The sequence below is a fragment of the Oncorhynchus masou genome, chromosome 31 (genome assembly GCF_036934945.1).
Source record: "Oncorhynchus masou masou isolate Uvic2021 chromosome 31, UVic_Omas_1.1, whole genome shotgun sequence".
Classification (NCBI taxonomy): domain Eukaryota; kingdom Metazoa; phylum Chordata; class Actinopteri; order Salmoniformes; family Salmonidae; genus Oncorhynchus; species Oncorhynchus masou.
In genome coordinates, this window is record NC_088242.1 from 74,813,755 (window position 1) to 74,839,975 (window position 26,221).

Here is a 26,221-nt window from a genome sequence, read left to right on the forward strand (position 1 = left end):
TGATTGCTGTTTAGCAGTCTGATGGCCTTGAGATAGAAGCTGTTTTTCAGTCTCTCGGTCCCAGCTTTGATGCACCTGTACTGACCTCGCCTTCTGGATTGTAGCGGTGTGAACAGGCAGTGGCTCGGGTGGTTGATGTCCTTGATGATCTTTTTGTCCTGTGACATCGGGTGCTGTAGGTGTCATGGAGGGCAGGTAGTTTGTCCCTGGTGATGTGTTGTGCAGACAGCACCACCCTCTGGAGAGCCTTGCGGTTGAGGGTGGTGCAGTTGCCGTACCAGGCGGTGATACAGCCTGACGGATGCTCTCGATTGTGCATCTCTAAAAGTTTGTCAGGGTTTTGGGTGACAAGCCAAATTTCTTCAGCCTCCTGAGGTTGAACAGCGCCTTCTTCACCATGCTGTCTGTGTGGGTGGACCAATTCAGTTTGTCCGTGATGTGTATGCCGAGGAACTTAAAACTTTCCACCTTCTCCATTGCTGTCCCTTCAATGTGGATAGAGGGGTGCTCCCTCTGCTGTTTCCTGAAGTCCACGATCACGTCCTTTGTTTTATTGACATTGAGTGAGAGGTTGTTTTCCTGACACCACACGAGTGCCCTCACCTCCTCCCTATAGGCTGTCTCGTCGTTGTTGGTAATCAAGCCCACTACTGTTGTGTCGTCTGCAAACTTGATGATTGAGTTGGAGGCATGCATGGCCACGCAGTCGTGGGTGAACAGGGGGTACAGGAGGGGCTGAGCACGCACCCTTGTGGGGCCCCAGTGTTGAGGGTGAGGTTGTGCATTGATTGCTTTGTTTTGCTCAGTTTGTATTGTAATTTCCAAGCTAGTCTGCTGAAATCGGTTGATGACCATCTTTTTACGTTATTTTCCTACCACTCTCTTTGGCGATCCTCATAGGAAAAGAAAGAAAGGAGGACTGAAGTTAGAGGAGACAGAGCAGGATGGCAGTGTGGAGGAGCAGGAGGAGGAGGGAGAGTTTTCTGATTCCAGGCCCAAGAAGGAGGTGGACGAAGAGAAAAAGAAGAAGAAAGCAGATGATTTGTGGGCCAGTTTTCTGAGTGATGTTGGTCCCAAATCCAAGCCATCTATTCCATCACCACAGTCTACTACTAAACAGCAGGTATTGTACCAAATCTTCAGACATCTTGCCCATAGAGACATCCAGGCATATGATAGTTGGAACCTGGGTTCCTGTTACAGCTTGCTGGTTGTGTATTTTGTTTGCATTGGAGTCAAGTTTTTACTCTTTGGAACACTATGATGTCTAACATTTGTTTTTGTTTTTCAATCTTCACCAGGCTGCTCCCACAGACAGACCGAAGAAGTCCACTGAGGTCCCATCAGAACGTCATCATTTAGAGCATAAATCTAAAGAGCCCTCTAAAGTCACCATCACTAAGGTCTTTGACTTTGCTGGGGAAGAGGTCCGGTAAGTTTAGACCACTGGTGCACTGCGCACATACCGGTAGCAGTACATTCTTTGACCACCAGGTGACAGTGCAACCTTACATTTGAACCCTTCACATAATGATCCTGAGAAAGTGTCTGCATTCCACAGCATACTAGCGCAATTACATTTCTGTGTTACGACAACACATGTCAGTTTACAGGCCAAATAATTGTCCTGGGAAAGTGGTTTTAGATTAGTCAGGGTCTCACCAGTAGTATTATCTATGTAATATGAAACACATTAAAGGACATTGCTTATTTTCTATGAAAGCCTGAAATCATTGCAACATATGATTATCATTATCACCCTAATGGATGCAATCTTCTTAAAGAATGTATTCCCAGAGGATGTACTGGTTGACCTTAATGTTGGACTGGTCTCTTCCTATCCCTGTCATTATGTCCTATTGGAGAAGAGAGGACTGTCTATTATATCTGATGGGGTGCAGTGTTTCTTTTGAGGAATTTAGAAGACTATGATCCAGTAGAGCCTGGTTGTGTAAAGGGAGAGCTAGAAATGATTGCAGGGTTTAAGGAGGAAAGGGAGAAGAAACAGAAGAGACATAAAAAATGTCCACTTGGCAGGAGATGGAAGGAAAGGATTGTCCTCTCATTATTACAAAGTGTTGATTCATGTGTGTGTAAGTGCACATGTGTGGGAGGGGTTTCTTATACAATTTTCAATTTTTTATGTAATTTGATCTCTACTTATGCTCATTAGACTGAGGCCACTAATACAGTCCTGGGTTTAAGTGTCTGCCTGTTACTGTCTTCAGAGTAACCAAAGAGGTAGATGCTGACTCCAAGGAGGCCAAGTGCTTTCTGAAGTCCAAGGAGGAGACACCAGATGTGTGGACTATACCCAGCAGACCAGAGCCCTCCTCCCTCGCCCCTGGACCCAGGTACACCCCCCACCCGCCTCCACAGTCACTACCTTACATCACCCGTCCTTCTCTAAGTATCTGACTAGTATAGAAGTTAAATATCACTTAGATGTATATGAACAGAAGTACTGCCACTGATTAAATTACAGTATAATGTGAAATACTGCTTCATCTACTTTCACCAGCATTCCTTTTTAAATAGGTAGTGAACCCAGTCAGATTTCCATTTTCCCATCACTCAACTTCCTATGACTAATTTATACGTGCTGTGTGTGTGTGCATGCGCAAATGGCAGTGGTGCCAATTGTGTTTTCACAGACATGTTTGAATAGGCTGTAAAAGGCTTGTGTGTAGGACATGAGGGTAATCCTCCCAGGTTTCTCTCCATTGATTTCTGACAGCTCCTACAGCAAGCCTTTGATCCTGTCATCCACTCTCTCTGCTACTGAGAAGCCAGGGAGTGGGATTACGACTCGCCTTTCACACTGCTCTAATATCAGTGTGTGTTGTGTTTGTGCATATACACTGAGTGTACAAAACATTAGGAACACCTGCTGTTTCCATGACATACTGACCAGGTGAATCCAGGTGAAAACTATGATCCCTTATTGATGTCACTTGTTAAATCCACTTCAATCAGTGTAAATGAAGGGGAGGAGATGGGTTAAAGAAGGATTTGTAAGCTTTGAGACAATTGAGACATGTATTGTGTATGTGTCCCATTCAGAGGGCGAATGGGCAAGACAAATGATTTGTGCCTTTGAACAGGGTATGGTAGTAGGTGCCAGGCACACCGGTTTGAGTGTGAATTGCAACACCGCTGGGGTTTTCACGCTCAACAGTTTCCTGTGTGTATCAAGAATGGTCCACCACCTAAAGGACATCCAACCGACACAACTGTAGGAAGCATTGGAGTCAACATGGGCCAGCATACCTGTAGAACGCTTTCGACACCTTATAGAGTCCATGCCCTGACCAATTAAGGCTGTTGTGTTTGGCAAACGGGGTGGAGTGCAACTCAATATTAGGAAGGTGTTCCTAATGTTTTGTACATTCAGTGTACCGTGTGTGACGTATTTGTGTGTGTGCACTGTAATGGTGTGTATCATTGTCTTGCTATGACAGCTCCAGCTGCTCTCCTCTCCTCTATCTCACTCCCCTGCATGGCATTACTTCCCTCCGTTTCCATGGTGTTTAATTGCCTTACACGTCTTTCCTCTGAGGCGGTGTCCAGGCAGGTTGTGATCTTTCCCTTACAGAATGTACAGTGTGTCCAGAGCCATTTCCTGTTGTAGATGAGGGGAGAGGGAGGGCTTACCTATAGTACAACAACAGGAAGGAGCCATCAGTCAGTCAGAAGCCCTCCCTCATCATCCCTGTAGACCAGACCCATTAAGTTAATTACCTCGCCTTTGAACCACATCATATCACAGCCTGCTGCAGGGACAGGACCAACTTTGTTGTTGTTTTTTATCAGCTCGTAACACTCTCAGGATGTTGAGATAACGTTTGTTACATAAGGGTGGCGGGTGCTATGTTGTTACGGAGGTCACATGGGGCTCTCTCTATCCCATGTTACAACCACTAGTTTCCCGCCTGAAATGAGAGGCAGAGAAGTGTTGACTGTACGGACTGTGTTGTTGCATTTTCCCGCCTTTTGTCCCTTCATTATTTACTCCATCTTCGGCTCTCCCTCTACCTTCCTGTCTGCACCCCATCCTCTCTTGCACTCTCTCTCACTCTCCCTCTCTCCCTCTCTCCTTCCCTCTCCACCCCCACTCTCCGTCTCTGCCTCCTGAGTCCTGTTAAGTTGAGTTAAGCCTTCCTCTCTGTCTCTCTCTCTCCCCCTCCCTCCTGTGTGATTTGAGGTTAGCAGTGGAGTGGAAGGCCTGAGTCAGCAGGACAGGCCCCATACATGTGATCTCCATTGAGTGCAGCCTCTCTTAAAGGAACATGTGCATCTGTGCCATACCGTTCAGCTCTGTCTGTCTGTCTGAGCTCCTACTGCACCTAGCTAGTAGCCACTGCACCCCAGTTTGGCCCTGCTGACTGCCCTTACAGCAAACAGAAAATCACTCGTCTGCTTTCCCATTCCCCGTCTCCCTCCATCTGTCTTTTTCTCACACACTCTTTCTCACTCTCAATTTGCTATCATTCCTCCTTTTCTAGATCTCTTCCAGGGAGCCAATATCAAGGTTACAGTATTGGGCCATATAAAAGCCCTCTGTTGTTTTCATCAATCCCTGATCTAATTGAGAGCAATTGTGTTGATAGATTTGATTGACCTGCTGTCATGCTCTGTGGGTAGTCCTGTGTGTGTGTGTGTGTGTGTGTGTGTGTGTGTGTGGCAGGGCGATAGTCTGCCAGAGCAGTGGACCACAGTGGCATTGCATAATACTGGGGGTGCAGGCTAAGTGCTATCGATTAGCATGCCACAGAGATTTAGAGCCGCTTGTTGGGAATTCTAATGATTGGTTGATTGATTGCTCTCTGTCTCCGTGGTGTTACCTCACCACTCAACGCCGGGTAACATTGAGTCTGAACACATTAGGGTATGCAAACAACACACACACACACACACACACACATTTGTGCGCGACTGCGCACACATCATCATCGCTACTGTATCACAACAGTAAGAATATCTTCTACTGCACCTACTGTAGGCTTGTATATACACACACATATAGTCTGGTCTGCTTGTGAAGAAGATATGGCTTATCTTGGGAGAGTTTGTTTCCTGCTGGCAGGGTCAGATAGAGGTTCTGTGATTGTCAGTCTGGGAGTCTGTGCTGGGAGCTTGGAATAGACACGAGAGCAGCACATCAACTGTCTCAACACAGCCCTCTCTTTCCCTACTATATGTCAGCTCATCTTGATTCATTCACCAGATGTATTATTTTTGTGTTCTCAATGAGGGAACGGGTGAGTGTACCAGTTCAGCTTCTGGGCTACGTTCTTTGACAATTTTGACTTGCTTTGGGAGCAGCCAGCACTCTTTTAAATGAGACTGGTTTCATCCTAACCGCACGGGTTCCAAGATTATTTCCAGCAACGTAGCGAACTGTTTTAGAGACTGACGGCCTGGGTCTGTAAGTTCTCCAGTCCTCCCTGTCATAAATAGCACCAGAGTGTCACGGATTCCTCCAGAACTTTCATCACGCGCACCTGTCCCCTCTTCCCACTGATTAGTATTTGTATACCATGGTGCTGTCCATTATTGTTACAATGTGCGTGTGAGTACCTGTGCTGTGTGTTTTGGCTTTCGTGCCATTGTGAATTGCGCAGATGATTCCTGGTCTCGTCCCGTGTGTTAATAATTGTGCACGTGTGTTAAATATTCAAGGTACTCCTCACTCTTTTGTTTGGGTCTCAACCCTGTGTTTTGTGTACGTGCTTGTTTGGTCTTTATCCCGGTGCCTTTACACGGCATGCCGTAATTTGGGTACAATTAAAAAAAACTATTACGCATTCCTGCTCCTGTGTCCCGAATATTTTTCACCAACGTGACACAGAGGACATGGACAGCATATTATCCCCCGTAGTACGGTTACTGTAAGTAACCTCGTTTATGTTCCTCTATCCCCTGAATACCTCTGTCAATCCGGCAGCAATCCATGTCAACATTGAATGTAAGATCTCTAAATACGTCATTCATATGCAATGATTTTGGTATTTGATTTTACATTGATATTTTCATACTTACTGAAACTTGGCTTAAACCAAGGACTTCAGTTCTCTAAATCAGTGGTTCCCAAACTTGTTATAGTCCCGTACCCCTTCAAACATTCAACCTCCAGCTGCGTACCTCTTCTAGCACCAGGGTCAGCATACTCTCAAATGTTTTTTTACCATCATTGTAAGCCTGCCACACACACACTATACAATACATTTATTAAACATAAGAATGAGTGTGAGTTTTTGTCACAACCCGCCTCGTGGGAAGTGACAAAGAGCTCTTATAGGACCAAGGCACAAATAATAATATAATAATCAATGATTTTGCTCTTTATTTAACAGTCTTACATATAAAACCTTATTTGTTCATCAAAAATAGTGAATAACTCACCACAGGTTAATGAGAAGGGTGTGCTTGAAAGGATGCACATAACTCTGCAAATGTTGTGTTGTATTGGAGAGAGTCTCAGTCTTCAATCATTTTCAACACACAGTCTGTGCCTGTATTTAGTTTTCATGCTAGTGAGGGCCGAGAATCCACTCTCACATAGGTATGTGGTTGCAAATGGCATCAGTGTCTTAACAGTGCAATTTGCCAAGACAGGATACTCTGAGCGCAGCCCAATCCAGAAATCTGACAGTGGCTTCTGATTAAATTCAATTTTCACAGAACTGTTTGTTGCAATTCCGATGAGGCTGTTGTTCAGATATCGGTAAGTGGACTGGAGGCAGGGCATGAAAGGGATAACGAATCCAGTTATTTGTGTCATCTGTTTCGGGAGAGTAATTGCGCACTCAACTCACTCAGGTGCTTCGCTATATCACATTTGACATTGTCCGTAAGTTTGAGTTCACCAAATCAAACAATGATGGAAAGACCTGTGTGTTGTCCTTGTTAATGCAGACAGAGAAGATCTCCAACTTCTTAATCATAGCTTCAATTTTGTCCCGCACATTGAATATAGTTGCAGAGTCCCTGTAATCCTAGATTCAGATCATTCAGGCGAGAAAAAACATCACCCAGATAGGCCAGTCATGGGAGAAACTCGTCATCATGCAAGCGGTCAGACAAGGGAAAATTCTGGTCAGTAAAGAACACTTTAAACTCGTTTCTCAATTTAAAAAAAAAATTGTGTCAATACTTTACCCCTTGATAACCAGCGCACTTCTGTATGTTGTAAAAGCGTTACATGGTCGCTGCCCATATCATTGCATAATGCAGAAAATACACGAGAATTTAGGGGCATTGCTTTAACTAAGTTAACCATTTTTACTGTCGTGTCCAAAATGTCGTTCAAGCTGTCAGGCATTCCCTTGGCAGCAAGAGCCTCTCGGTGGATGCTGCAGTGTATGCATGCACATTACCACTCCACTATGTCTTCCTGTCATGGCATTTGCACCATCAGTACAATTACCAAAATATCTTGACCACCAAAGTCCATTTGATGTCACAAAGCTGTCCAGTACTTTAAAAAAGTATTCTCTCCAGTTGTCCTGGCTTCCAGTGGTTTGCAGAAGAGGATGTCTTCCTTATTTGACCCCTCATAAACATAACAAACATATACCCGGAGCTGTGCCAGGCCTGTCACGTTTGCTGACTCATCCAGCTGTAATGCCTAGAATTCACTGGCTTGTATGCAAAGCAGTAATTGTTTCAAAACATCTCCTGCCATGTCACTGATGCATTGTGAAACTGTTTTGTTTGGTGGAGACATTGTCTGTATAGTTTTTTTTGGACCTTTTCCCCCAACATTGTCCCAGCCATATCTGCGGCAGCAGGAAGAATTAAGTCCACAATAGTATGGGGCTTGCTTGTCCTAGCCACTCGTTAGCTCACCATACAAGACGCTTCTAGCCCTTCTTATGAATGGTATCAGTTGCTTTTATACATGTCTTACTACTCGAAAGTCGTCTTTATTCTCGCTCAAAAAACTCCTGTGGCTTTTTTTTTTCAAATTGTCATGTTTCATTTCTAAATGTCTGCACAAGAGTGAAGGTTTCCCATGTGAGAGTAACGGTGTGATTGATTGGATTGGATGTTAGCTATTTAGTTATTAGGCTACCTGTATTTGACATTGTGTTGTTATTTCTGCTGAACACTAGATGGTTTAATTTTATTTTTGGCAGTGAAACGAGGCTACTCAGGTGAGAAAAAAACCTTACCCAAATGTATAGCCCTTTTGGGAAAATATAAATGTACTGTTTGAAAATGTGAATATTTAAAAATATATTTTATGTAATAACAAAAAATAAAAAGTGAATCAAATGTTTATTTGGCGTACCTCCGACGGCATTGCATGTTTCCCAGTTTGGGAATACCTGATCTAAATGAATCTATCCCTCCAGCCTCTTCTTATCCACAGAAATCCTGGCCGTGGTGAGGGAGTAGCCATCATTCATAGACAAGTATATATGTAGCCCGGTGTCATGTGGAAGAATGTCCTCATTTGAGAGTCTTATCTTTTACTTGAACAAGAAACAGGCCTCCTTGTATATTTTAGTGTACCACCCTCCTAAACCTAATAGTTTGTTCATTGCAGAATTCTCTTACCTGCTCTCTTTGGTTGCGCCTAATTATGACAGAGTTATTATTCTAAACATTCATGTGTGTTTCCCAAATAATGAGCTATCTGGGGCGTTTCTTAACCTATTAGAACCCTTTCACTTTGTGCTACACGCCACAGGGACCTACGCACAACAAAAAACATCCTCTTGATCTTGTGCTGTCTGTCCTATGGTTTGATAACTTGGAAAATATTGATGTGTGTGTCTGACCATCTCAGTATTGGTTTTTAAATTCTTTCTCCTCCTCTTAAAAACGTCTGTCCCCACTCTCTGGCATCATTAACTCCACAACTGTTAATAAATGTACTGAAGCTTTTAAATCCCCTACTACTGATCATGTTCTTTGTCATCACATGATTTGCTGAAAAGTTTCAGTGACATATGTCAGGCTGCTTTAGACTCAGTGGCACCAGTAGAAACTAAGAATGACATGCTCACATCCCTTTGTCTCTGCAAACATTTTTTTCTGATTCTTTATAGAAAATATTAGTTTCCAGATTGACAGTAGTCGACACCATACCAGCTTTTCTGGTCAGGAGGCACTTGAGGCAACTACTCTGAGGCTGTCTACTGCTTCCTTTTGCTCCTTTCAGCAAATATCCTGTGAGTCCCTCCTTGATACTGTAGCTTACATGAAGAGCTCCTCCTGCCCCTTGGACGTGATCCCTACTAGACTATGATAAGAGGTTATTATGCCTACTGCTGGCCCCAACATTCTGTCTATTGTAAATCTCTCCCTGACCTCTGGCTCCTTTCCAGACTATTTTATTACTGCTCTGGTTCAACCTCTCCTTAAAAAGACCAGTCTATAGACCCCTCCTCACGGTGTAATTATAGACCTATCGCTAAACTTGCTTTTTTTATCCTAGATTTTTAGAAACATTTGTTTTCAAGTAATTAGTGGCTTGTTTGAGTATGAGCAATGTATTTTAAGAATTCCAGTAGGGCTCACTGCACAGTATGGAACCTGCTTTATTGAAAGTGAGTAAAGACCTTGTTGGCTGCTGATGCTGGTGACTTCTCTATTCTAGTTCTTTTGGATCTTAATCCCGCTTTTGATACTGTTGGTCCAAGGTTTCCATTAGGAAAATGTGGAGCCAGACATTTGACCGGCAACATTTTAATTCATGCATTGGATACGTAACCTGATTAGGGCCTCCACCCACGGAGCTCAGAATGACAAACACATTTAGAATATGGTCATTTATATTAACAGGTTCATCTGGAGGCGAAAGAAACGCACACCTGTTTAGGCGACGTGCTCCACTCAGTGGCGGAACAAGAGTTTTTTACATGGGGTGGCCAAGGCTACTTCATGGGGTCCATGGACCATGACAGAAAATGAGTGTGTAACCCTAACCTGGCATCTAAGGAGCATGAATGAATCCTATGATTGCTGGTTAGAGGTAGAAGTAATAATTCCCTTAACCTGGAGTTCTTCAATGTGGCAGATAGTGTGATCCAAAAGGGTTACTTCACTAGAATTCTTTAACATACTATGAATAGTTAGTGTCTCTACCTTGGAACTACAGCTCAATTTCACACACACACACACACACACACACACACACACACACACACACACACACACACACACACACACACACACACAAAAAGCAGAAATGGACTTTAAAAATTATTTTGGTGCCCATCAATATTTACAGGATCCTAAACTTACAGTATCATATGTATGGTCATATATATTATGTTCACTAATATCAAAGAAAAGTTTTGGAATTGGCCTAATCAAGACCAAATGAAATCTGTGTGACATGATACCCTTTTGGATTTATAATTTTAGAATGTCAGTGTACTAGCTAGTACACAGTGTAGGTTTTAATCATGACCAGAGGGACCACCTAAATGCCAAATTATCCTAGGTAGATTTAAAACAGCATAATTCTGCGGTTCTGTTGAGAACTGGCAAAATGTTTCACAAACTCATCCATGTTGAGGGTGCCCTCCTTGACGCAACACTGAGAATTCCGAGGTGACTTAACCTGTCATCAACCATTGTTGTCCTAAGTTGGGTTTTAATCCGTTTTAAAGCTGAGAAGCTTCTCTCGCAAGAAGCATTGCTGACTGGTGTAACAACAGACCTCTTACAAAGTTGAAATAGCTCATGGAAGACCTCTTTTATAAGGTTCTAGAAACACAACAAAGTCGAGGAGAGTAGAGTAGACGGTCTGTCCCTTCCACTTTTCTCTCTCCTATCAAGAAGCCGCTTGGTTTGATGAACCTCATGTTTGAGGTCCTCTAAATCTGACTCAAAGGTCTGAGCAAAGGCAAACAGGCTTCTCATTCAATAATGTTGTAGTCTTTGGGTTGAGAGACTGGACTCCTTGCATTATCTTGCAATTCTTCTTTGAAAAACACCCCTGCAGCTCAGCTGTGAGACTGTCAAGCACCTGATAAAATATCTCTTTGCAAACTCTCACCATCACTTTGGTCACTATTTTTCTGTCCTACAGTGCTCATCATCAATGAGTAGTGAAATCTTAAGCTTGTTTTAGGCTGTCTTTTACACACTGTTTGTACACTTATTTTGCAGTGCTCTGACATCTCTTCAACCTCTTTCCATAGTAACCCTCACTTCTGTAGTCTTGTAATGTGTCTGTAAGGGCACCTACTAGGTCCACAGCCCTTGCTAGGTCAAGAGAGCTTGATTGGAGCATGTCAGAAAGACATTTGGCATCACCAAGCACTTCACAAAAGGTAACCAAAAGCCCTATGAAATGTAAATCTATCTGAGAAAGGCCCCTTGCCTCCACTGATCTATTTTCAAGTGTGATCTCCTGTAGCACTCTCAGAACTGCTGGAAGCCTGTCCCTCAGGTTACGGCATGCCATGTATCTGCATCTACATTACATCCGTAAGTCTCTGTAGTTCCCTGTGCTGCTGCTGTGGATCGAGCTCTTTCTGAACTGCAAACCACTTGAGATGAACTTACGAGCCAGAATAGAACATTATAAAGCTTTTGCTTTATAGCATTAACTGCCTCAGGCATTGATTTTACAGCATCGACAAGAACTAAATTCAAACAATGTGCATTACAGTGCACATAAAATGCAAATCTTGCACTGTTTTTAATCCGTGCAAACACACCAGAATGCTTTCCGCTCATGACGGATGCACCGTCATTGCCTTTCCCCACAAGATCATTTCTGTAGTCCAGACCATGTTTTTCAAGGCAGTCAATTATCATTTTTGTGAGACCTGCTGCATCTAAGCTTTCAGCTGACTGAAAGTGTAAAAAGCTTTCGTGGGTGGGCCCCGTTGTAATAGTACCTCACAACTAAAGACATTTGCTTTTTTTATTTTTTATTTTATCTTTGATTTCATCTGCAATTACACTAAAAACGTCACTTTCTTTTACTTCTCTTATTATTTCACTTTGTACCATCTCAGCCCTCAAGAGATTTGTTCTGGATTTGGTGGCTTGTGTACTTAGCATTGCCACATGCATTCATCCTTTCTCTGAGAGTGTCATGCTTTGCTATTTCTTCTAAGATTGTAAAAACATGACCCTTGCTGTGAGAGTCATCAGACTCTCGATGACCTGCGCTATATTTTGAGTGGCAGTTAATAGGAGCACATCTGCAGTTGTTTTAATATAAGTACAGTTTTCCTCCACTTCCGTTTTCCGGTCCTCATTTATGACATCTAACATTGATGAGTTGCTGTCAATAGCCCTTTTATGCTGATTCCGATACATAGCATTGATATGATGCTCTGCCTTCGACTGGAGCTTAAACCCAGAATCTTTAAACAGACCCTTTTTCCAGTTATAAAAACCTGACTGTGATGTGAAGGCAGATTCAGGTGTATTGGGCAGAGAAACATGACTGTGATGTGAAGGCAGATTCAGGTGCATTGGGCAGAGAAACATGACTGTGATGTGAAGGCAGATTCAGGTGTATTGGGCAGAGAAACATGACTGATGTGAAGGCAGATTCAGGTGTATTGGGCAGAGAAACATGACTGATGTGAAGGCAGATTCAGGTGTATTGGGCAGAGAAACATGACTGTGATGTGAAGGCAGATTCAGGTGTATTGGGCAGAGAAACATGACTGATGTGAAGGCAGATTCAGGTGTATTGGGCAGAGAAACATGACTGTGATGTGAAGGCAGATTCAGGTGTATTGGGCAGAGAAACATGACTGATGTGAAGGCAGATTCAGGTGTATTGGGCAGAGAAACATGACTGTGATGTGTAGGCAGATTGGGCAGAGAAAAATGCCTACAGGCGAAACAATACATTGAATCTTGACTTACAGAATATTCAAGCCATGAATTGTCCTTATACCAGGCGCTGTTGAAAGCCCTTTTCCTAGTACCATGCTGAGTTCTGGGAAATGTTTTCAAACACGGCTGTACAGGACCCTCTGGATCTTGTAATGTCTGAAATACACATAAAATAATGTGTTATCTCTATGGAAATGTACAATTAAGGGATCCACAAGATTAGATATTAACAGCTGCTAACTAACATGTGTAGTTTAAAGTATTGGCCTGGCCTACCAATGGGTCCTTTTGGAACAGTCTGATATCTCTCCCTTTCTTTTCATGTTTAACTGACCCTATGCAAAAATATGACAGTCTATGGTTACATCTAAGCATCCAATTACCCACATTTTAATTCAATCTTAATTACAAATCCCCATTATCAAAACTATACCTTAAAATCAACTACCAGCCTAAGTTACTAGTTAGATCATGGCAAGCCCTACTCGGCAGTAATTAACTTAGCTAGCTATAATGTCTTATACCTTTACAATAGCAAACAGGCCATCTGCAAATTGTGGTAATCTTTTGAGTAACGTTAACAGATTGATAATAACAATTGTTTGATTTGTGTTCAAGTACGAAAATCTAACTTGAGTTAATGGATTTTAACTTGCTGAACACTGACAGCTGTAGCCTACTAGTTACCCCACATTAGTTAAGCATTTGTATACTGTAACTTACGACACTGCACTTTATATGCCTGTATTACTAGCACAGATGTAAAAATAATGTTAGGCTAAATTGGGAACCAATCTCTCTCATCTGATTAACTGTCTGTTGATGGAGCCAAAGGTCTAACATGAACTTACACAGCGACTCTACTGTTGTAAAAGTTGTTCAGGAAACGTAAACCCGATGCTAAACCTTAAAACTTACTTCAAATATGATGCTTTCGCGAATCGCGAAAAGACCCCGTGGAGCTGTGGAAATATTCTCTCATTCTGTTTGTTCTTCTTATTCTTCTGTATCTCCCAACCAACGTTAATATTCTCTCGTCATCGATTTGAAAAATGCGCCGCCGAACGTCAAAATAATGCTTCTTTCAACAAGAGGTGATATGAGATGTCAATCAGCGTCAAACTGCCAGTAGGGAATGACATTTTGGACTCCCCTCTGGCTCCGCCCCTGGCTCCACTAAGGCAGTTATTTAATAACTTGTCCTTGTGGTAAAAATGGTGTGGGTATAACGAAGCGCAAATTAAAAGTAGGGATTTCGTAGCACCATTGGGTGCAAAAATTCTACGTACCCAGTTGCGGCCCACTTTTTGGAAACAAACCACTATATTTCGTCCCTTCGTTATGTTGGTATTGAATACGTCACCGTCCCTAGGGGGTGACCTTGACAATTTATTGTCAAACCGAGAGGCTGCCTGGATCTATAATTTAAAGACCATTGCTCCCTTCGGTCTCAACACAGACTTTGATCTGAAGCCATTCCTGTGATTTTTGCTATTCATTGTAATTGTTTGGCCTGTGTAGCCAAAATGATCGTATGTTATCCATTGATGCTTTTTTATATGTTGTATTTATATCTGTAAATTAATCAATGAAATCAAGCCACACCTGGCCATGCTTACAGACACCTGTGTGTCCTTTGAAACTATACAAACTAGTGACCCGCAGTGTTTGTCATAAACGTTAGTTATTAAATTATTGCATCTGAGCTCCTAGAGTGTGCAGCTCTCATTTTCTTTTTAAATTCATATTAACAGAACATGCAAGTCGAGGATGCAATGATGTGTGGTCCTTCTTACCGGATTCTGACGTGCACTTTGAACATGTTAGAGTAACTGTCCACATGTACTTTTCCTCAGCCAGTCTACTATAGTAGAAAGGTTTAGGCTACCTATTCTATTGATCAACCTGTCAAGAAAAAATGGCCTATTCCAAACAGACTCTGGAACAGTTGTGGGATGATAGATCCTAAATTCATGTAGCCTAGGCTACATCAAAAAAGGTTAAAAAGCAATGTGTCTGATACAACAGAATGTTTAGCTTAAAATGTTGATAACTATTATTTCCTCACATTAGAAGCACAGCAATACGCACAAGGCAGTTGGCTACACGCACATGTTCCATCCATAATGCAATTAGCGGTAAAACACAGTTGTCTAAAGGGCACTGCACATGCAAGCGGTTTCATGTGACCGAGATGAAAATATACATTATACATTTGGAAAGAGACATGCATCATAATATGCATTAAAAGGTTCAGGTTTCAGACAATTAAGTACATGTTACAAAGTGGTGTGCGACGCGCTGATGAAGCCTGCCTTCCGTTTGATGCCGCGTTCAAAACAACTGGGAGCTTGGAAATCTCTGACTTCAGTGTGTTCAACAAAAAATTAGCTCTGACTGGGAAAAATTGTTTTGAAGGGTCATCCAACTCGGGCCACTATCCAGAGCTCTGACTGTGATAAATAAGATACTTAATGAATGTACTTTACACACACGGCAATTTAATTCCACTAAATGATGTGAATTATCCTATAAGAGTAGAATGATAACCATGACCAGTCAAATGCATTTACTTTGACTGGTATTTCCATCGATAGGCAAAAAAACAACAACATTATTGCAAGTGGGATTTGAATTATCTGCTTTTCAAAAAAAAAAAAAATACAGACAAAAGCCAGCTATTACCGGCAAACGAAAACCCTGTATTGATCATAACATCCTTGTTCATCGGCTGGAGAGGTGGGTGGGAATCTCTGGTGTTGCCCTCAACTGATTCCGGTCATATTTATGTGGCAGACGTTTCTCAGTGAGTATTGGTGGCTCAGTAGAGTCCCCAGCACCTATTCACTATGGTGTCCCTCGGGTAAATTCTGGGCCCCATCCTTTTTTCTCTGTATGTGCTTGACATCATCTGCAATCATAACATTCAGTTTCACTGCTATGCTGATGACGCACTGTTTTATTTACCAATCCGACCCAGTGACCAAGCTAGCGTAGCTACCCTTCGCAAGTGTTTTGCCGACATCAAATGTTGGATGTCTGACAAAAAAGTTCTTCCAGAAACCTTGGTGTCTTCTTTGACCCTGACCTAAACCTTGAGCTGCATGTAAAGAAAGTTTTCCTGAAACCTTGGTGTCTTCTTTGACCCTGACTTAAACTTTGAGCTGCATGTAAAGAAAGTTTTCCTGAAACCTTGGTGTCTTCTTTGACCCTGACCTAAACTTTGAGCTGCATGTAAAGAAAGTTCTTCCTGAAACCTTGGTGTCTTCTTTGACCCTGACCTAAACTTTGAGCTGCATGTAAAGAAAGTTTTCCTGAAACCTTGGTGTCTTCTTTGACCCTGACTTAAACTTTGAGCTGCATTTAAAGAAAGTTTTCCTGAAACCTTGGTGTCTTCTTTGACCCTGACTTAAACTTTGAGCTGCATGTAAAGAACATTTTCCTGAAACCTTGGTGTCTTCTTTGACCCTGACTTAAACCTTGAGCTGCATGTAAAGAAAGTTTTCCTGAAACCTTGGTGTCTTCTTTGACCCTGACTTAAACTTTGAGCTGCATGTAAAGAAAGTTCTTCCTGAAACCTTGGTGTCTTCTTTGACCCTGACCTAAACTTTGAGCTGCATGTAAAGAAAGTTCTTCCTGAAACCTTGGTGTCTTCTTTGACCCTGACCTAAACTTTGAGCTGCATTTAAAGAAAGTTCTTCCTGAAACATTGGTGTCTTCTTTGACTCTGACCTAAACTTTGAGCTGCATGTAAAGAAAGTTTTCCTGAATTGAAAGTTATGTGGACACCTGCTTGTCCAACATCTCATTCCAAAATCATGGGCATTAATATGGAGTTGGTCTCCCCTTTGCTGCTATAAATGCCTCTACTCTTCTAGGAAGGCTTTCTCCCACAGCAATGTTTAAACATTGCTGCGGGGACTTGCTTCTCTTCAGCCACAAGAGCATTAGTGAGGTCAGGCACTGATGTTGGGAGATTAAGCCTGGCTCGCAGTCAGCATTCCAATTCATCCCAAAGGTGTTTGATGGGGTTGAAGTCAGGGCTCTGTGCAGGACAGTCCAGTTTTTCCACACTGATCTCGACAATCTATTTCTATAAGGACTTTGCTTTGTGCATGGGGGCATTGTCATGCTGAAGCAGGAAAGGGCCTTCCCCAAACTATCACCACAAAGTAGGAAGCACAACTTTGAATGTCATTGTATACTGTAGCGTTAAGATTTCCCTTCATTGGAACTAAAGGGTCTAGCCCGAACCATGAAAAACAGCCCCATACCATCACACTGGCACTATGCATTGGGGTAGGTTGAGTTCTCCTGGCATCCACCAAACCCAGATTCGTCTGTCAGACTGCCAGATGGTGAAACGTGATTCATCACTACAGATAATGCATTTTCACTGCTCCAGAGTCCAATGGTGGTTAGTTTTACACCACTCTAGCTGATGCTTGGCATTGCTCATGGTGATCTTAAGGCTTATGTGTGGCTCCTCGGCCATGGAAACCCATTTAATGAAGCTCCAGACGAACAGTTATTGTGCTGACGTTGCTTCCAGAGGACGTTTGGAACTCAGTAGTGAGTGTTGCAACCTTGGACAGACTACTTTTCTGTGCTATGCGCTTCAGCACTAGGCGGACCCGTTCTGTGAGTTTGTGTGGCCTACCACTTCGCAGCTGAGCCATTATTGATCCTAGATGTTTCCACTTCACAATAACAGCACTTACAGTTGACCGGGGCAGCTCTAGCTGGGCAGAAATTTGACAAACTGACGAGTTGGAAAGGTGGCATCCTATGATGGTGCAACGTTGAAAGTCATTGAGCTCTTCAGTAAAGCCATTCTACTGCCAATGTGTGTTTATGGGGATTGCATGGCTGTGTGCTCAATTTTATACACCTGTCAAGAACGGGTGTTGCTGAAATAGCCGAATCCACTCATTTGAAGGGGTGTCCACATACCAAAAGTTTTAGAACTCCTACTCATTTTATTTATTTATTTTTTACTATTTTCTACATTGTAGAAGAATAATAGTGACAATATCAAAACTATGAAATAACACACATGGAATCATGTAGTAACCAAAAAAGATTCTTCAAATAGCCACCCTTTGCCTTGATGACAGCTCTGCACACACTTTATATACACAGCGGTATATAAACTGTATAGATGCTTTCATTTCATCACGTCTAGATGACTGTAACGTTTTGTATATGTCTCAGTAAGAAATCACTCCATTGTCTACAGTTAGTTCAAAATGCTGCAGCTCTGATTTTAATAGGCACCAGACATTTCTACCATATCACACATATTTTAGCTGGCTACCAGTCACTTTTAGAAAACATTTTAAAATGGTATTAATCTTTGATATTTTGTCTCCCTATATACCAGGACGAAGCCTGAGATCCCTGTCAGGACACTGTTGACGATTCCAAAGTCTAGGCTGAAAACGAACATTGACCGGGCCCCTAGGCTTTGGAATGGTCTTCCAGGCTTGCAAATTCAGTGCCTCTTTTTAATCCTTGCTGAAGACATACTTTTATAAAGATGCTTTTAATGTATGATTTCAATGTCATTAACACAGAGAGAGTGTGTTAACAATGACATTAATAATGAACCATTGTTCTCTATGGGCCACAGTAGTAATAATAACTTTATGTATATAGCGCTTTCCGATACAAGTAACAAAGTGCTTCACATAATAAAATATAAGTACTAAAAAAAGACTGGAGGGAAGAGAATGAAAAAAGGTTGCTAATTAAAATCATACCTGCTGACTGTAGCTGTCTATGAATAAGCCTGTGTTATGGTGTGTAAGTTAAGAGTCCAGCAGAGCTCGGAAAACAGGGCAGTTGCCTTTGTTGATCTTTTCCTGTATATTTGTGTGTATGACCTATGTTCGCTGTGTGATTGTATTAGTGTGAGTGAGGGTGCGCACGCACACATTTGTGTGAACTATAGCAATTATGTCTGCAATATGTTCTCAACTTAGAGGCCTGCTTTTCTAATTGTAGAGGGAAATCTCAGGGGCCTAAAAATAAACCTGCTCATTGTTATTACAGAGATGGTGAGGAAAGCTATCATACACTTAAGTCTGGCCTGACTCTACACCCAGGGCAGATGGACATGTCTGTCTATACACACTTCTCAATTCTGTGTGTGCGCTCACATGTTTTTCCCTGTGTGTGTGAGTTTGAACCTGACTGGAACTCTTTGCTCCCAGATCAGAACATTCTTATGAATTCTTAATTCTTTTTTTTTTTTACACTCTTTGCTCGTCTCTGTTTGATCTGAAAGGCCAACTCCACCACTTTTCAGCCTCCTGTTTGTTATTTCCAGCATAATACTGTCAACATATTTGGGAAAAAAAGCATACTTATAATTGCCCTTTTAAAGAGCCACTGAACATGCCGATGAGCACGAGTGTTTTTCTGTTGTTCGTTAGAAAAATACGATTTTAGTCTTCGTGGTGTGTTTCCTGATTGATTCCACATTTGGTTAATGATTTGTGTCCCCCATGAGACACTGTAGACGCGGAAGCCTATTTCACTTCCTCAAAATCCCCAGAAGAAATCTAAGATAACTCAAGAAATCTGATGAATTTTTATATTTTGGACGAGGATGTTCTAGTTGCGCTATTTGACATCTAACTAAGGTGTTTAGTGCAGTATTTCTCAAGTTAAGAAACGTGCAACGTATTGACTTATGTAAACAGTCGGAGCTGCTGGGAAGGTCTGTCTCACTATGCTGTTGGATAGAGAGCAATCACTACAGCTGTTCACCCCATGTTAGTGGGCAAATGGACATCATCAAATCAAAACCCAACTTTCTTTTACTTTCTTGTACAGATGTTTCAAACTCCATTTTAGAGAGGACTGACTTTACCACCAAAATGATCCTATTTACACTTTGTAGTCAATTTTGGCACAAATGGATTCACAGCTTTTCAAAACAGTCGGTCTCCCCCTTCTCATTGGACTGCATGCTGCTGACCATCCTCTGGTACTCTGTAGCTCGCTTATTTTTCCCACCTCCCTTAGAGCTCTGAGAGAAGCCTCCAGGGGTGAGGGGTCAGGGGGGTAAGTGGGGTCAGAGGCAGCAGCAGTAGTGACCAGGGAGAGAGGAGACGTGTGACTGAGGGAGTGAATGAATAATAATAGAGCAGAGATTATGGATGATGAGTCTGAGGAGTTGTCAGTGAAGAGGGAGAGAGGTGGGGAAGATGAGTGTATTTAGGAACATGAACACCCAAGTGAAGGACCAGTCATGGTGTTATGCTTCAGCGGGGCTATCAGATGCATCTCTCCACCATAGGTTATGTATGAGTGGTACACATTGCTATGTTTGTAATGAGAGTGTGCTGAAAGGCCTACTACCGTCTTTAAGCTGCAGAAAGAGCATCCACACATACTAATGAGAACTCTTTATAGAAACCGTCTGTACAAGCACGACCATCTATAAAGCTGTGTGCCATATCTTATTTGGAGGTCTCTATGTTTAGGTTTAGGTCGAGTTCTGTGGTGTCCTGGTAACTGTTGAGGAGCTTGACGTAGGCACCCATAGAGAAGCAGCCCTCTGTTTGGTGTGTGTACACTCTGCCCAGTCGGGTGACCAGTGAGGTAATATTGATTCTGTGTTGGGGAACACTAAACACACAGTTTCACTGGTCCCCCCCCCCCCACACTCATTCACTCTCTTCTGTTATCTGACACACCAGTATGACAGCACAGCACAGGGTGTTTTGTAGTCTAGAGCCAAGAGGCTTCTAAGAGTGTACCACGATGACCTAAAAACATCAGAAACTGACAGCATAGGGAGCATTCTGTTATGCTTCTTGGTAGATATTTGTGATGGGAAACAAACTGAGATGCTCTTGCATGTTCTTCACCTAAAGATTCCACAGATGGACATGAATCGGTCAAGAAAATCCCTTTAAAACCTTCACTCCAGTCTCTCATGTCCATTGTATAGCCTTTAACCTCATGGTTACACCACCTTATAAAATGTTTTGCTCAGTGGGAGATTTGGAGATTGTGACAGCAACTATGTGAGCTTATTACAGTATTATACTATGTCCTGGGATTTCATATCATCTTCAAAGTAGAAGAGACAATTACCTTCTATTGACTCTTGTGTGGCTTGTGTGCTTCATTTGTGTGTTCGTGAGAGTCTCAGCTTTTCATAGTGGGGTCATAACAGTTTGTAGCTCAAATCGTTAACAGACAGTTTTTGTGAGATCTCATTTCGGGATCCGCCCTTGTCTCACTAACACCACTCTAGCTCACCCCCTATTAATCTCACAATCTGGTATCCATGTATACAGAAGAAATAGACAAATACAATAACCCAGAAGTCTGTAGCTCAAACACAATGTTTAGTAGGGGTTGGAAGCACTAAATCACCCCAGGGTGACCGCGGGACTCTACGAGTCCCCCTCTTCTTCCCTAATTGTGATTTACCTTGTCATCACCTCTCTTTTTCTACACATATTTCCACTGTAAAAGGTCAAGAGGTTATCCATATTAAGTCAGATTTGGGGAAATTGCATGGTTTTTCTATTAGTCTTGAGCTGTGAGAGGAGGTCTGCCAATGTCCTTTAAATGGGCAGGAAGTGTATTATCCTTTCAAGGACTTCCTCCTGGCCTGGGTCTGCTGGAGAGGGGGAGGAGCAGCTGGGTGAACCCCTAACAGGGAGCCTTTGTGCATGTGTGTTTTAGGGGTCCAGCATGCTCTCCTCATGGCCACAGACATCTGGAGGAGCTATCCACTCTCCCCGGGGATACTGTGAGAACATTCTTAAAGTTGAAGCGCCTCTGCGAGGCACAAAATGGTTCCCAGTGAGTAACTCACTCCTATCAGTTACACTGGGTTTAAACAGGAACACTAACATGCTAACTAAACCAACCGCATTGCGTGCATGTTGCAAAATGAATGTACACATGTGAATCAATAATTTTATCCTAACTGCTCGCGCATATCAATAACTGTCTGTGTAGCCAGGCGCAAAAATAGAACTTGGTTAAATTTTAGACGCTTGAAGTGCTGCAAGTCCTGCCTCTCCCATCTACAAAGATACTCAGGACAAATTAGCAAGCAACAGCAAGCTAACTAAATGTCCAGGAATGTTTGTGTTGCTTTGACCTGTCCCCAAATAATATACAGTAGTTGGATTTGGTATGTTAGCCTGCGTGTCATGAACACGTCTGGTAGAAATAGACAAAATCAACATGTGGATGCACGAGCGGAGCCGGTTTGGTCAACATGTAACTCATTTACTCTGTGTGTACATTTGTGTGTATGTGTATTTGGGTGAGTGTTTGTTTGCCTGGTTGAGTGTGCTGTTGAGTTGCTTTGGTGCTCCTGGTACTGGGAGCCTTGAACGTGGAAGACATAATGACATCAGCAGATTATCAAGGTTTTTTGGAGTGCAATGTTCAACACAGTGTCCAAAAACTAGGGCTTGTTGGTCTAAGGTTGTTGGTCTTCCAGCAGGACAATAACCCAAACACACCTGAAAAAACTGGAATGGATCAAGAAGACGCACTGGACTGCGAGATCTGAAAACTGCAGTTGTTGGAGGGCACCCCTAAAACCTTGAATAATTAGAGCAGTTTGTTACTGAAAAGTGGGCCAAATTGCCAGTAGAAAGCTGCAGCAATTAAATTGATGGCTTCAAGAAGCATTTGTCTTGACTAAAGGCTGTGCATCCAAGCACTAGCTCCCGGGAGCCAATCATTGGCATGGGCTCTACAAGGTGTCAAGCGTTCCATAGGGATGCTGACCCATGTTGACTCCAATGCTTCCCACAGTTGTGTCAAGTTGGCTTGATATCCTTTGGGTGATAGACCATTTTGGATGGGAAACTGTTGAGCATGAAAAACCTAGCAGCGTTGCAGTTTCTGAAACAAACCGGTGCGCCTGGCACCTACTACCATAACCCATTACATAACTACCATAACCCAAAAGCACAAATATTCTGTCTTGCCCATTCACCCTCTGAATGGCACTCATATACAATCCATGTCTCAAGGCTTCAAAATCCTTCTTTAACCTGTCATCTCCCCTTCATCTACACTGATTTAAAGTGGATTTAACAGGTGACATCAATAAGGGATCATAACTTTCACCTGGATTCACCTGGTCAGTTTTTCTATGTATACTCGGTGTAAAGGTAGGGGTAACGTGACTAGGCAACAGGATAGATAAAGAGCAGTAACCGCAACATATCAAATATTTTATTTGTTACATGCTTCGTAAACAACAGGTGTAGACTAATAGTGAAATGCTTACTATAGAGAAATAGTAGAAAAATTATAACACAAGGAATAAAGACACAATAATTAACATTAACTTGGCTTTATACACGGGGTATCAGTACCAAGGTGATGTGTAGAGGAATGAGGTAATTGAGGTAGATATGTACATATAGCTAGGGATAAAGTGACTAGGCAAGAAGATGGATAATAAACAGTAGAAGCAGCACATGTGATGAGTCAAAAGAGTCAATGCAGATTGTCCGGGTAGCTATTGGTTAATTATTTAACTAAGTATTTAGCAGTCTTATGGCTTGGGGGTAGAAGTTGTTCAGGGTTCTGTTGGTTCCAGACTTGGTGCATCGTTACCGCTTGCCATGCGGTAGAAGAGAGAACAGTTTACGACTTGGGTGGCTGGAGTCTATGACCATTTTTAGGTCCTTCCTCTGACACCGCCTGGTATAGAGGTCCTGGATGGCAAGGAGCTTGGCCCCAGTGATGTACTGGGCATTACACACTACCCTCTGTAGTGCCTTGCGGTCGGATGCCAAGCAGTTGCCATACCAGGCGGTGATGCAGCCTGTCAAGATGCTCTCAATGGTGCAGCTATTGAACTTTTTGAGGAACAAGGGCACATGCCACATCTTTTCAGCCTCCTGGGGGGGAAGAGGCATTGTCGTGGACCATGTTCATTTCTTAGTGATGTGGACATCGAGGAAGTTGAAGCTCTCAACCCGCTCCACTACAGCCTGTGTTTGGGGGCGTGCTCCGCCATCCATTTCCTGTAGTCCATGATCAGCTCCTTTGTCTTGTTGACGTTGAAGGAAAAGTTGTTGTCCTGGCACCTCACTGCCTGGTCAAGGACCTCCTTTCTATAGGATTTCTCATAGTTGTTGGTGATCAGGCTTACCACCTTTGGGTCGTCAACAAACTTAATGAGAGCTTCAAGTTCCAAACTCCGAACTTGTTTTTGCATGGATTACGCGAAGCGGTTAGCTTTTAACAGCTAGGACCGCAATTTCTTGTCCCAGAATCCTGCTTAACTGACAGGTTAAAGTCTGCTTGAAAGAGCTGCTAACCTAGCTAAGCTGCTAACGCTGGCCATCAAGCTAATGAAATTAGTCCCAGATAAGTGTTCCTATGGAACCCTCTTTGTCCTGAGAAGTAAATGAACGGTTCCAGCTCTGTAGAAGCTGCTAGGTTAGCAGCTCTTTCAAGCAGACTTTAACCTGTCAGTTAAGCGCGATTCTGGGACTAGAAATTGGCCTTCTCTAGTCACTCATGGGCTCAGTCACTGGTATACTTTTATTTACAAAGCCATTTTGGGTTTACTACCTTTTTATGTGTGCATTTTTATTGTTCAGAAAGCTGGTGGGTACTCTCTTCGTTCGCTGGACTTTATCCTGCTAACTGTTCCAAATGTCCAAACTGAATTTGGTAAAAGGGTTTTTATGTACTCTGCGCCATCGTCTTGGAACACCTTACAAAATACTTTTAAACTGGAAGATCTTGTCCCGATTGCTGTTTTTAAATCACTGATGAAGGATTTTTAGGCTGATTCCCTGACCTGTCAATGTTTTTAATTTGCTGTTTTTGATTTTGTTATACTCTTGTGAGTTCAATGGTTTTTGACTAGATTACTTGTAGTTTTTCATGTTGTCTGTCTGTAATTTATTTTGTAATGACTTGGTGCTGCCTATCTTGGCCAGGGCGCTCTTGAAAAAGAGATTTTAATCTCAATGAGCCCTTCCTGGTTAAATAAAGGTTAAATAAATTTAAAAAAAATAGCTGTATCTACTGTTCTTTGTTTCGTGTCATACTGGATCACTCAGTTCCAATGCAGCAATTGTTTGCTTGCCTCGGATTACAGGCTTGAGGTATCTGGATCATGCAGGTCGCCAGCCTACGTAAGAAACGGGAGAAAACACAGAGAGAAATGTTTACCTTTTCTACGCCTGTGGCTGGACGGCGTTTGCGCTTGTTGGATGCATCTCCGTCCTGTCATTAAACGAGTGGCCGGTGTTGCCCGGAGTTCCTTCGCCAGGGGAGCAATCTCCTGCCTCTCCTCCACCATCTGATAGCGGAGTGGAAGGAGCACAGCAAGAGTAGAATGGCAATCAACGATGGTCGCATGTCACGAGCCGTGAAAGCCGAAGACAGCGGTTTCCCGCAAAGCAGTCTACACTCCCAATGAAAGGCCCGGCTCTGATACAAACAACGAATAGTTTTACCGCCCTGGACACTGATCTTCCTGCACCTTTGTCGCTGGGGGTACCTGTGTCTGCGGCCGCTGTAACTACTCCTACTTCTTCCCCTACGTTTTCGGAGTCGACGTCGGCAACCTTCCATCCCTGCTCTGGATTGAACGGGGCTTCTCCAACTGTTGGAGGCACCATCCTGTGAAGCCTGGGAGTGGGTGGATTTCCTCATCCTTCTCGCCAGCCGGGATTTTGGGCAGCTCCGTGGTAATAAATTGACTGTTTCTGGTGCACAAACAGTGTCCTATCTCAGAGCTCGAGTAAATGACATTACTCGCTGCTACCGAATGTACTATGCCAGCACATGGACATTGATTGTATCGTAGTCAATGTCGGTTTTAATGACATTATGGAGGGCAGCTCTGAACAGTTGAAACTGGATTTCAAAGAGCTGATTGACTCTCTGCTAGACACTAATAAAAGACCTATCATATCTGGCCCTGGGCCCTCTCTGAATCGTGGCATTGAAGGCTTTAGCAGGATTCTTTATCTTCACAACTGGCTACGTGATTTTGCAGCTTAATGGGTGTAACTTTTGTTGACAATTTTGATACCTTTTGGAAACAAAACACATTTTATAAGGGGGTTGGTATCCACCCAAATCATTTGGGTTCCTGGATCCTTTCACAGCATTATAAGGCTGCGTTGAAATAATGACTTATCAATGCCTCAAGCCCAGCTCAGCTAATCCCTACCATTGTGTCGCTGAGTTATCATAATGCTTTAGCAAATGTACATTATACCATGGGGCATTGGTAGACGCAATGTAAGTAACTTAATGTATGTCCCTCTAACTGCCCTGAATGCCTCTGCTGATCCTACAGCTATTGTATGTAGCAATCATGAACCAGATGTATGCTGTTAGCACTGAGGCCGTGTGCCCTAGTAGGAAG

The 26,221-nt window shown here is 42.7% G+C and overlaps 1 protein-coding gene across 2 annotated transcripts in view; it reads left to right on the plus strand.

The window, feature by feature from the left end:
- Positions 1-26,221, plus strand: part of cfdp1 (craniofacial development protein 1) — a 59,138-nt gene that overhangs the window by 1,187 nt on the left and 31,730 nt on the right. The window contains exons 3-6 of one of the 2 annotated variants that reach the window (XM_064951956.1): positions 901-1,123; positions 1,302-1,432; positions 2,229-2,354; positions 21,535-21,673. In XM_064951956.1, the coding sequence (XP_064808028.1) occupies positions 901-1,123; positions 1,302-1,432; positions 2,229-2,354; positions 21,535-21,658 (604 nt within the window). In that variant the 3' untranslated portion in view covers positions 21,659-21,673. Of the gene's footprint in view, positions 1-900; positions 1,124-1,301; positions 1,433-2,228; positions 2,355-21,534; positions 21,674-26,221 lie in introns of those variants that run through there. The other variant, XM_064951955.1, reaches the window with a different exon arrangement.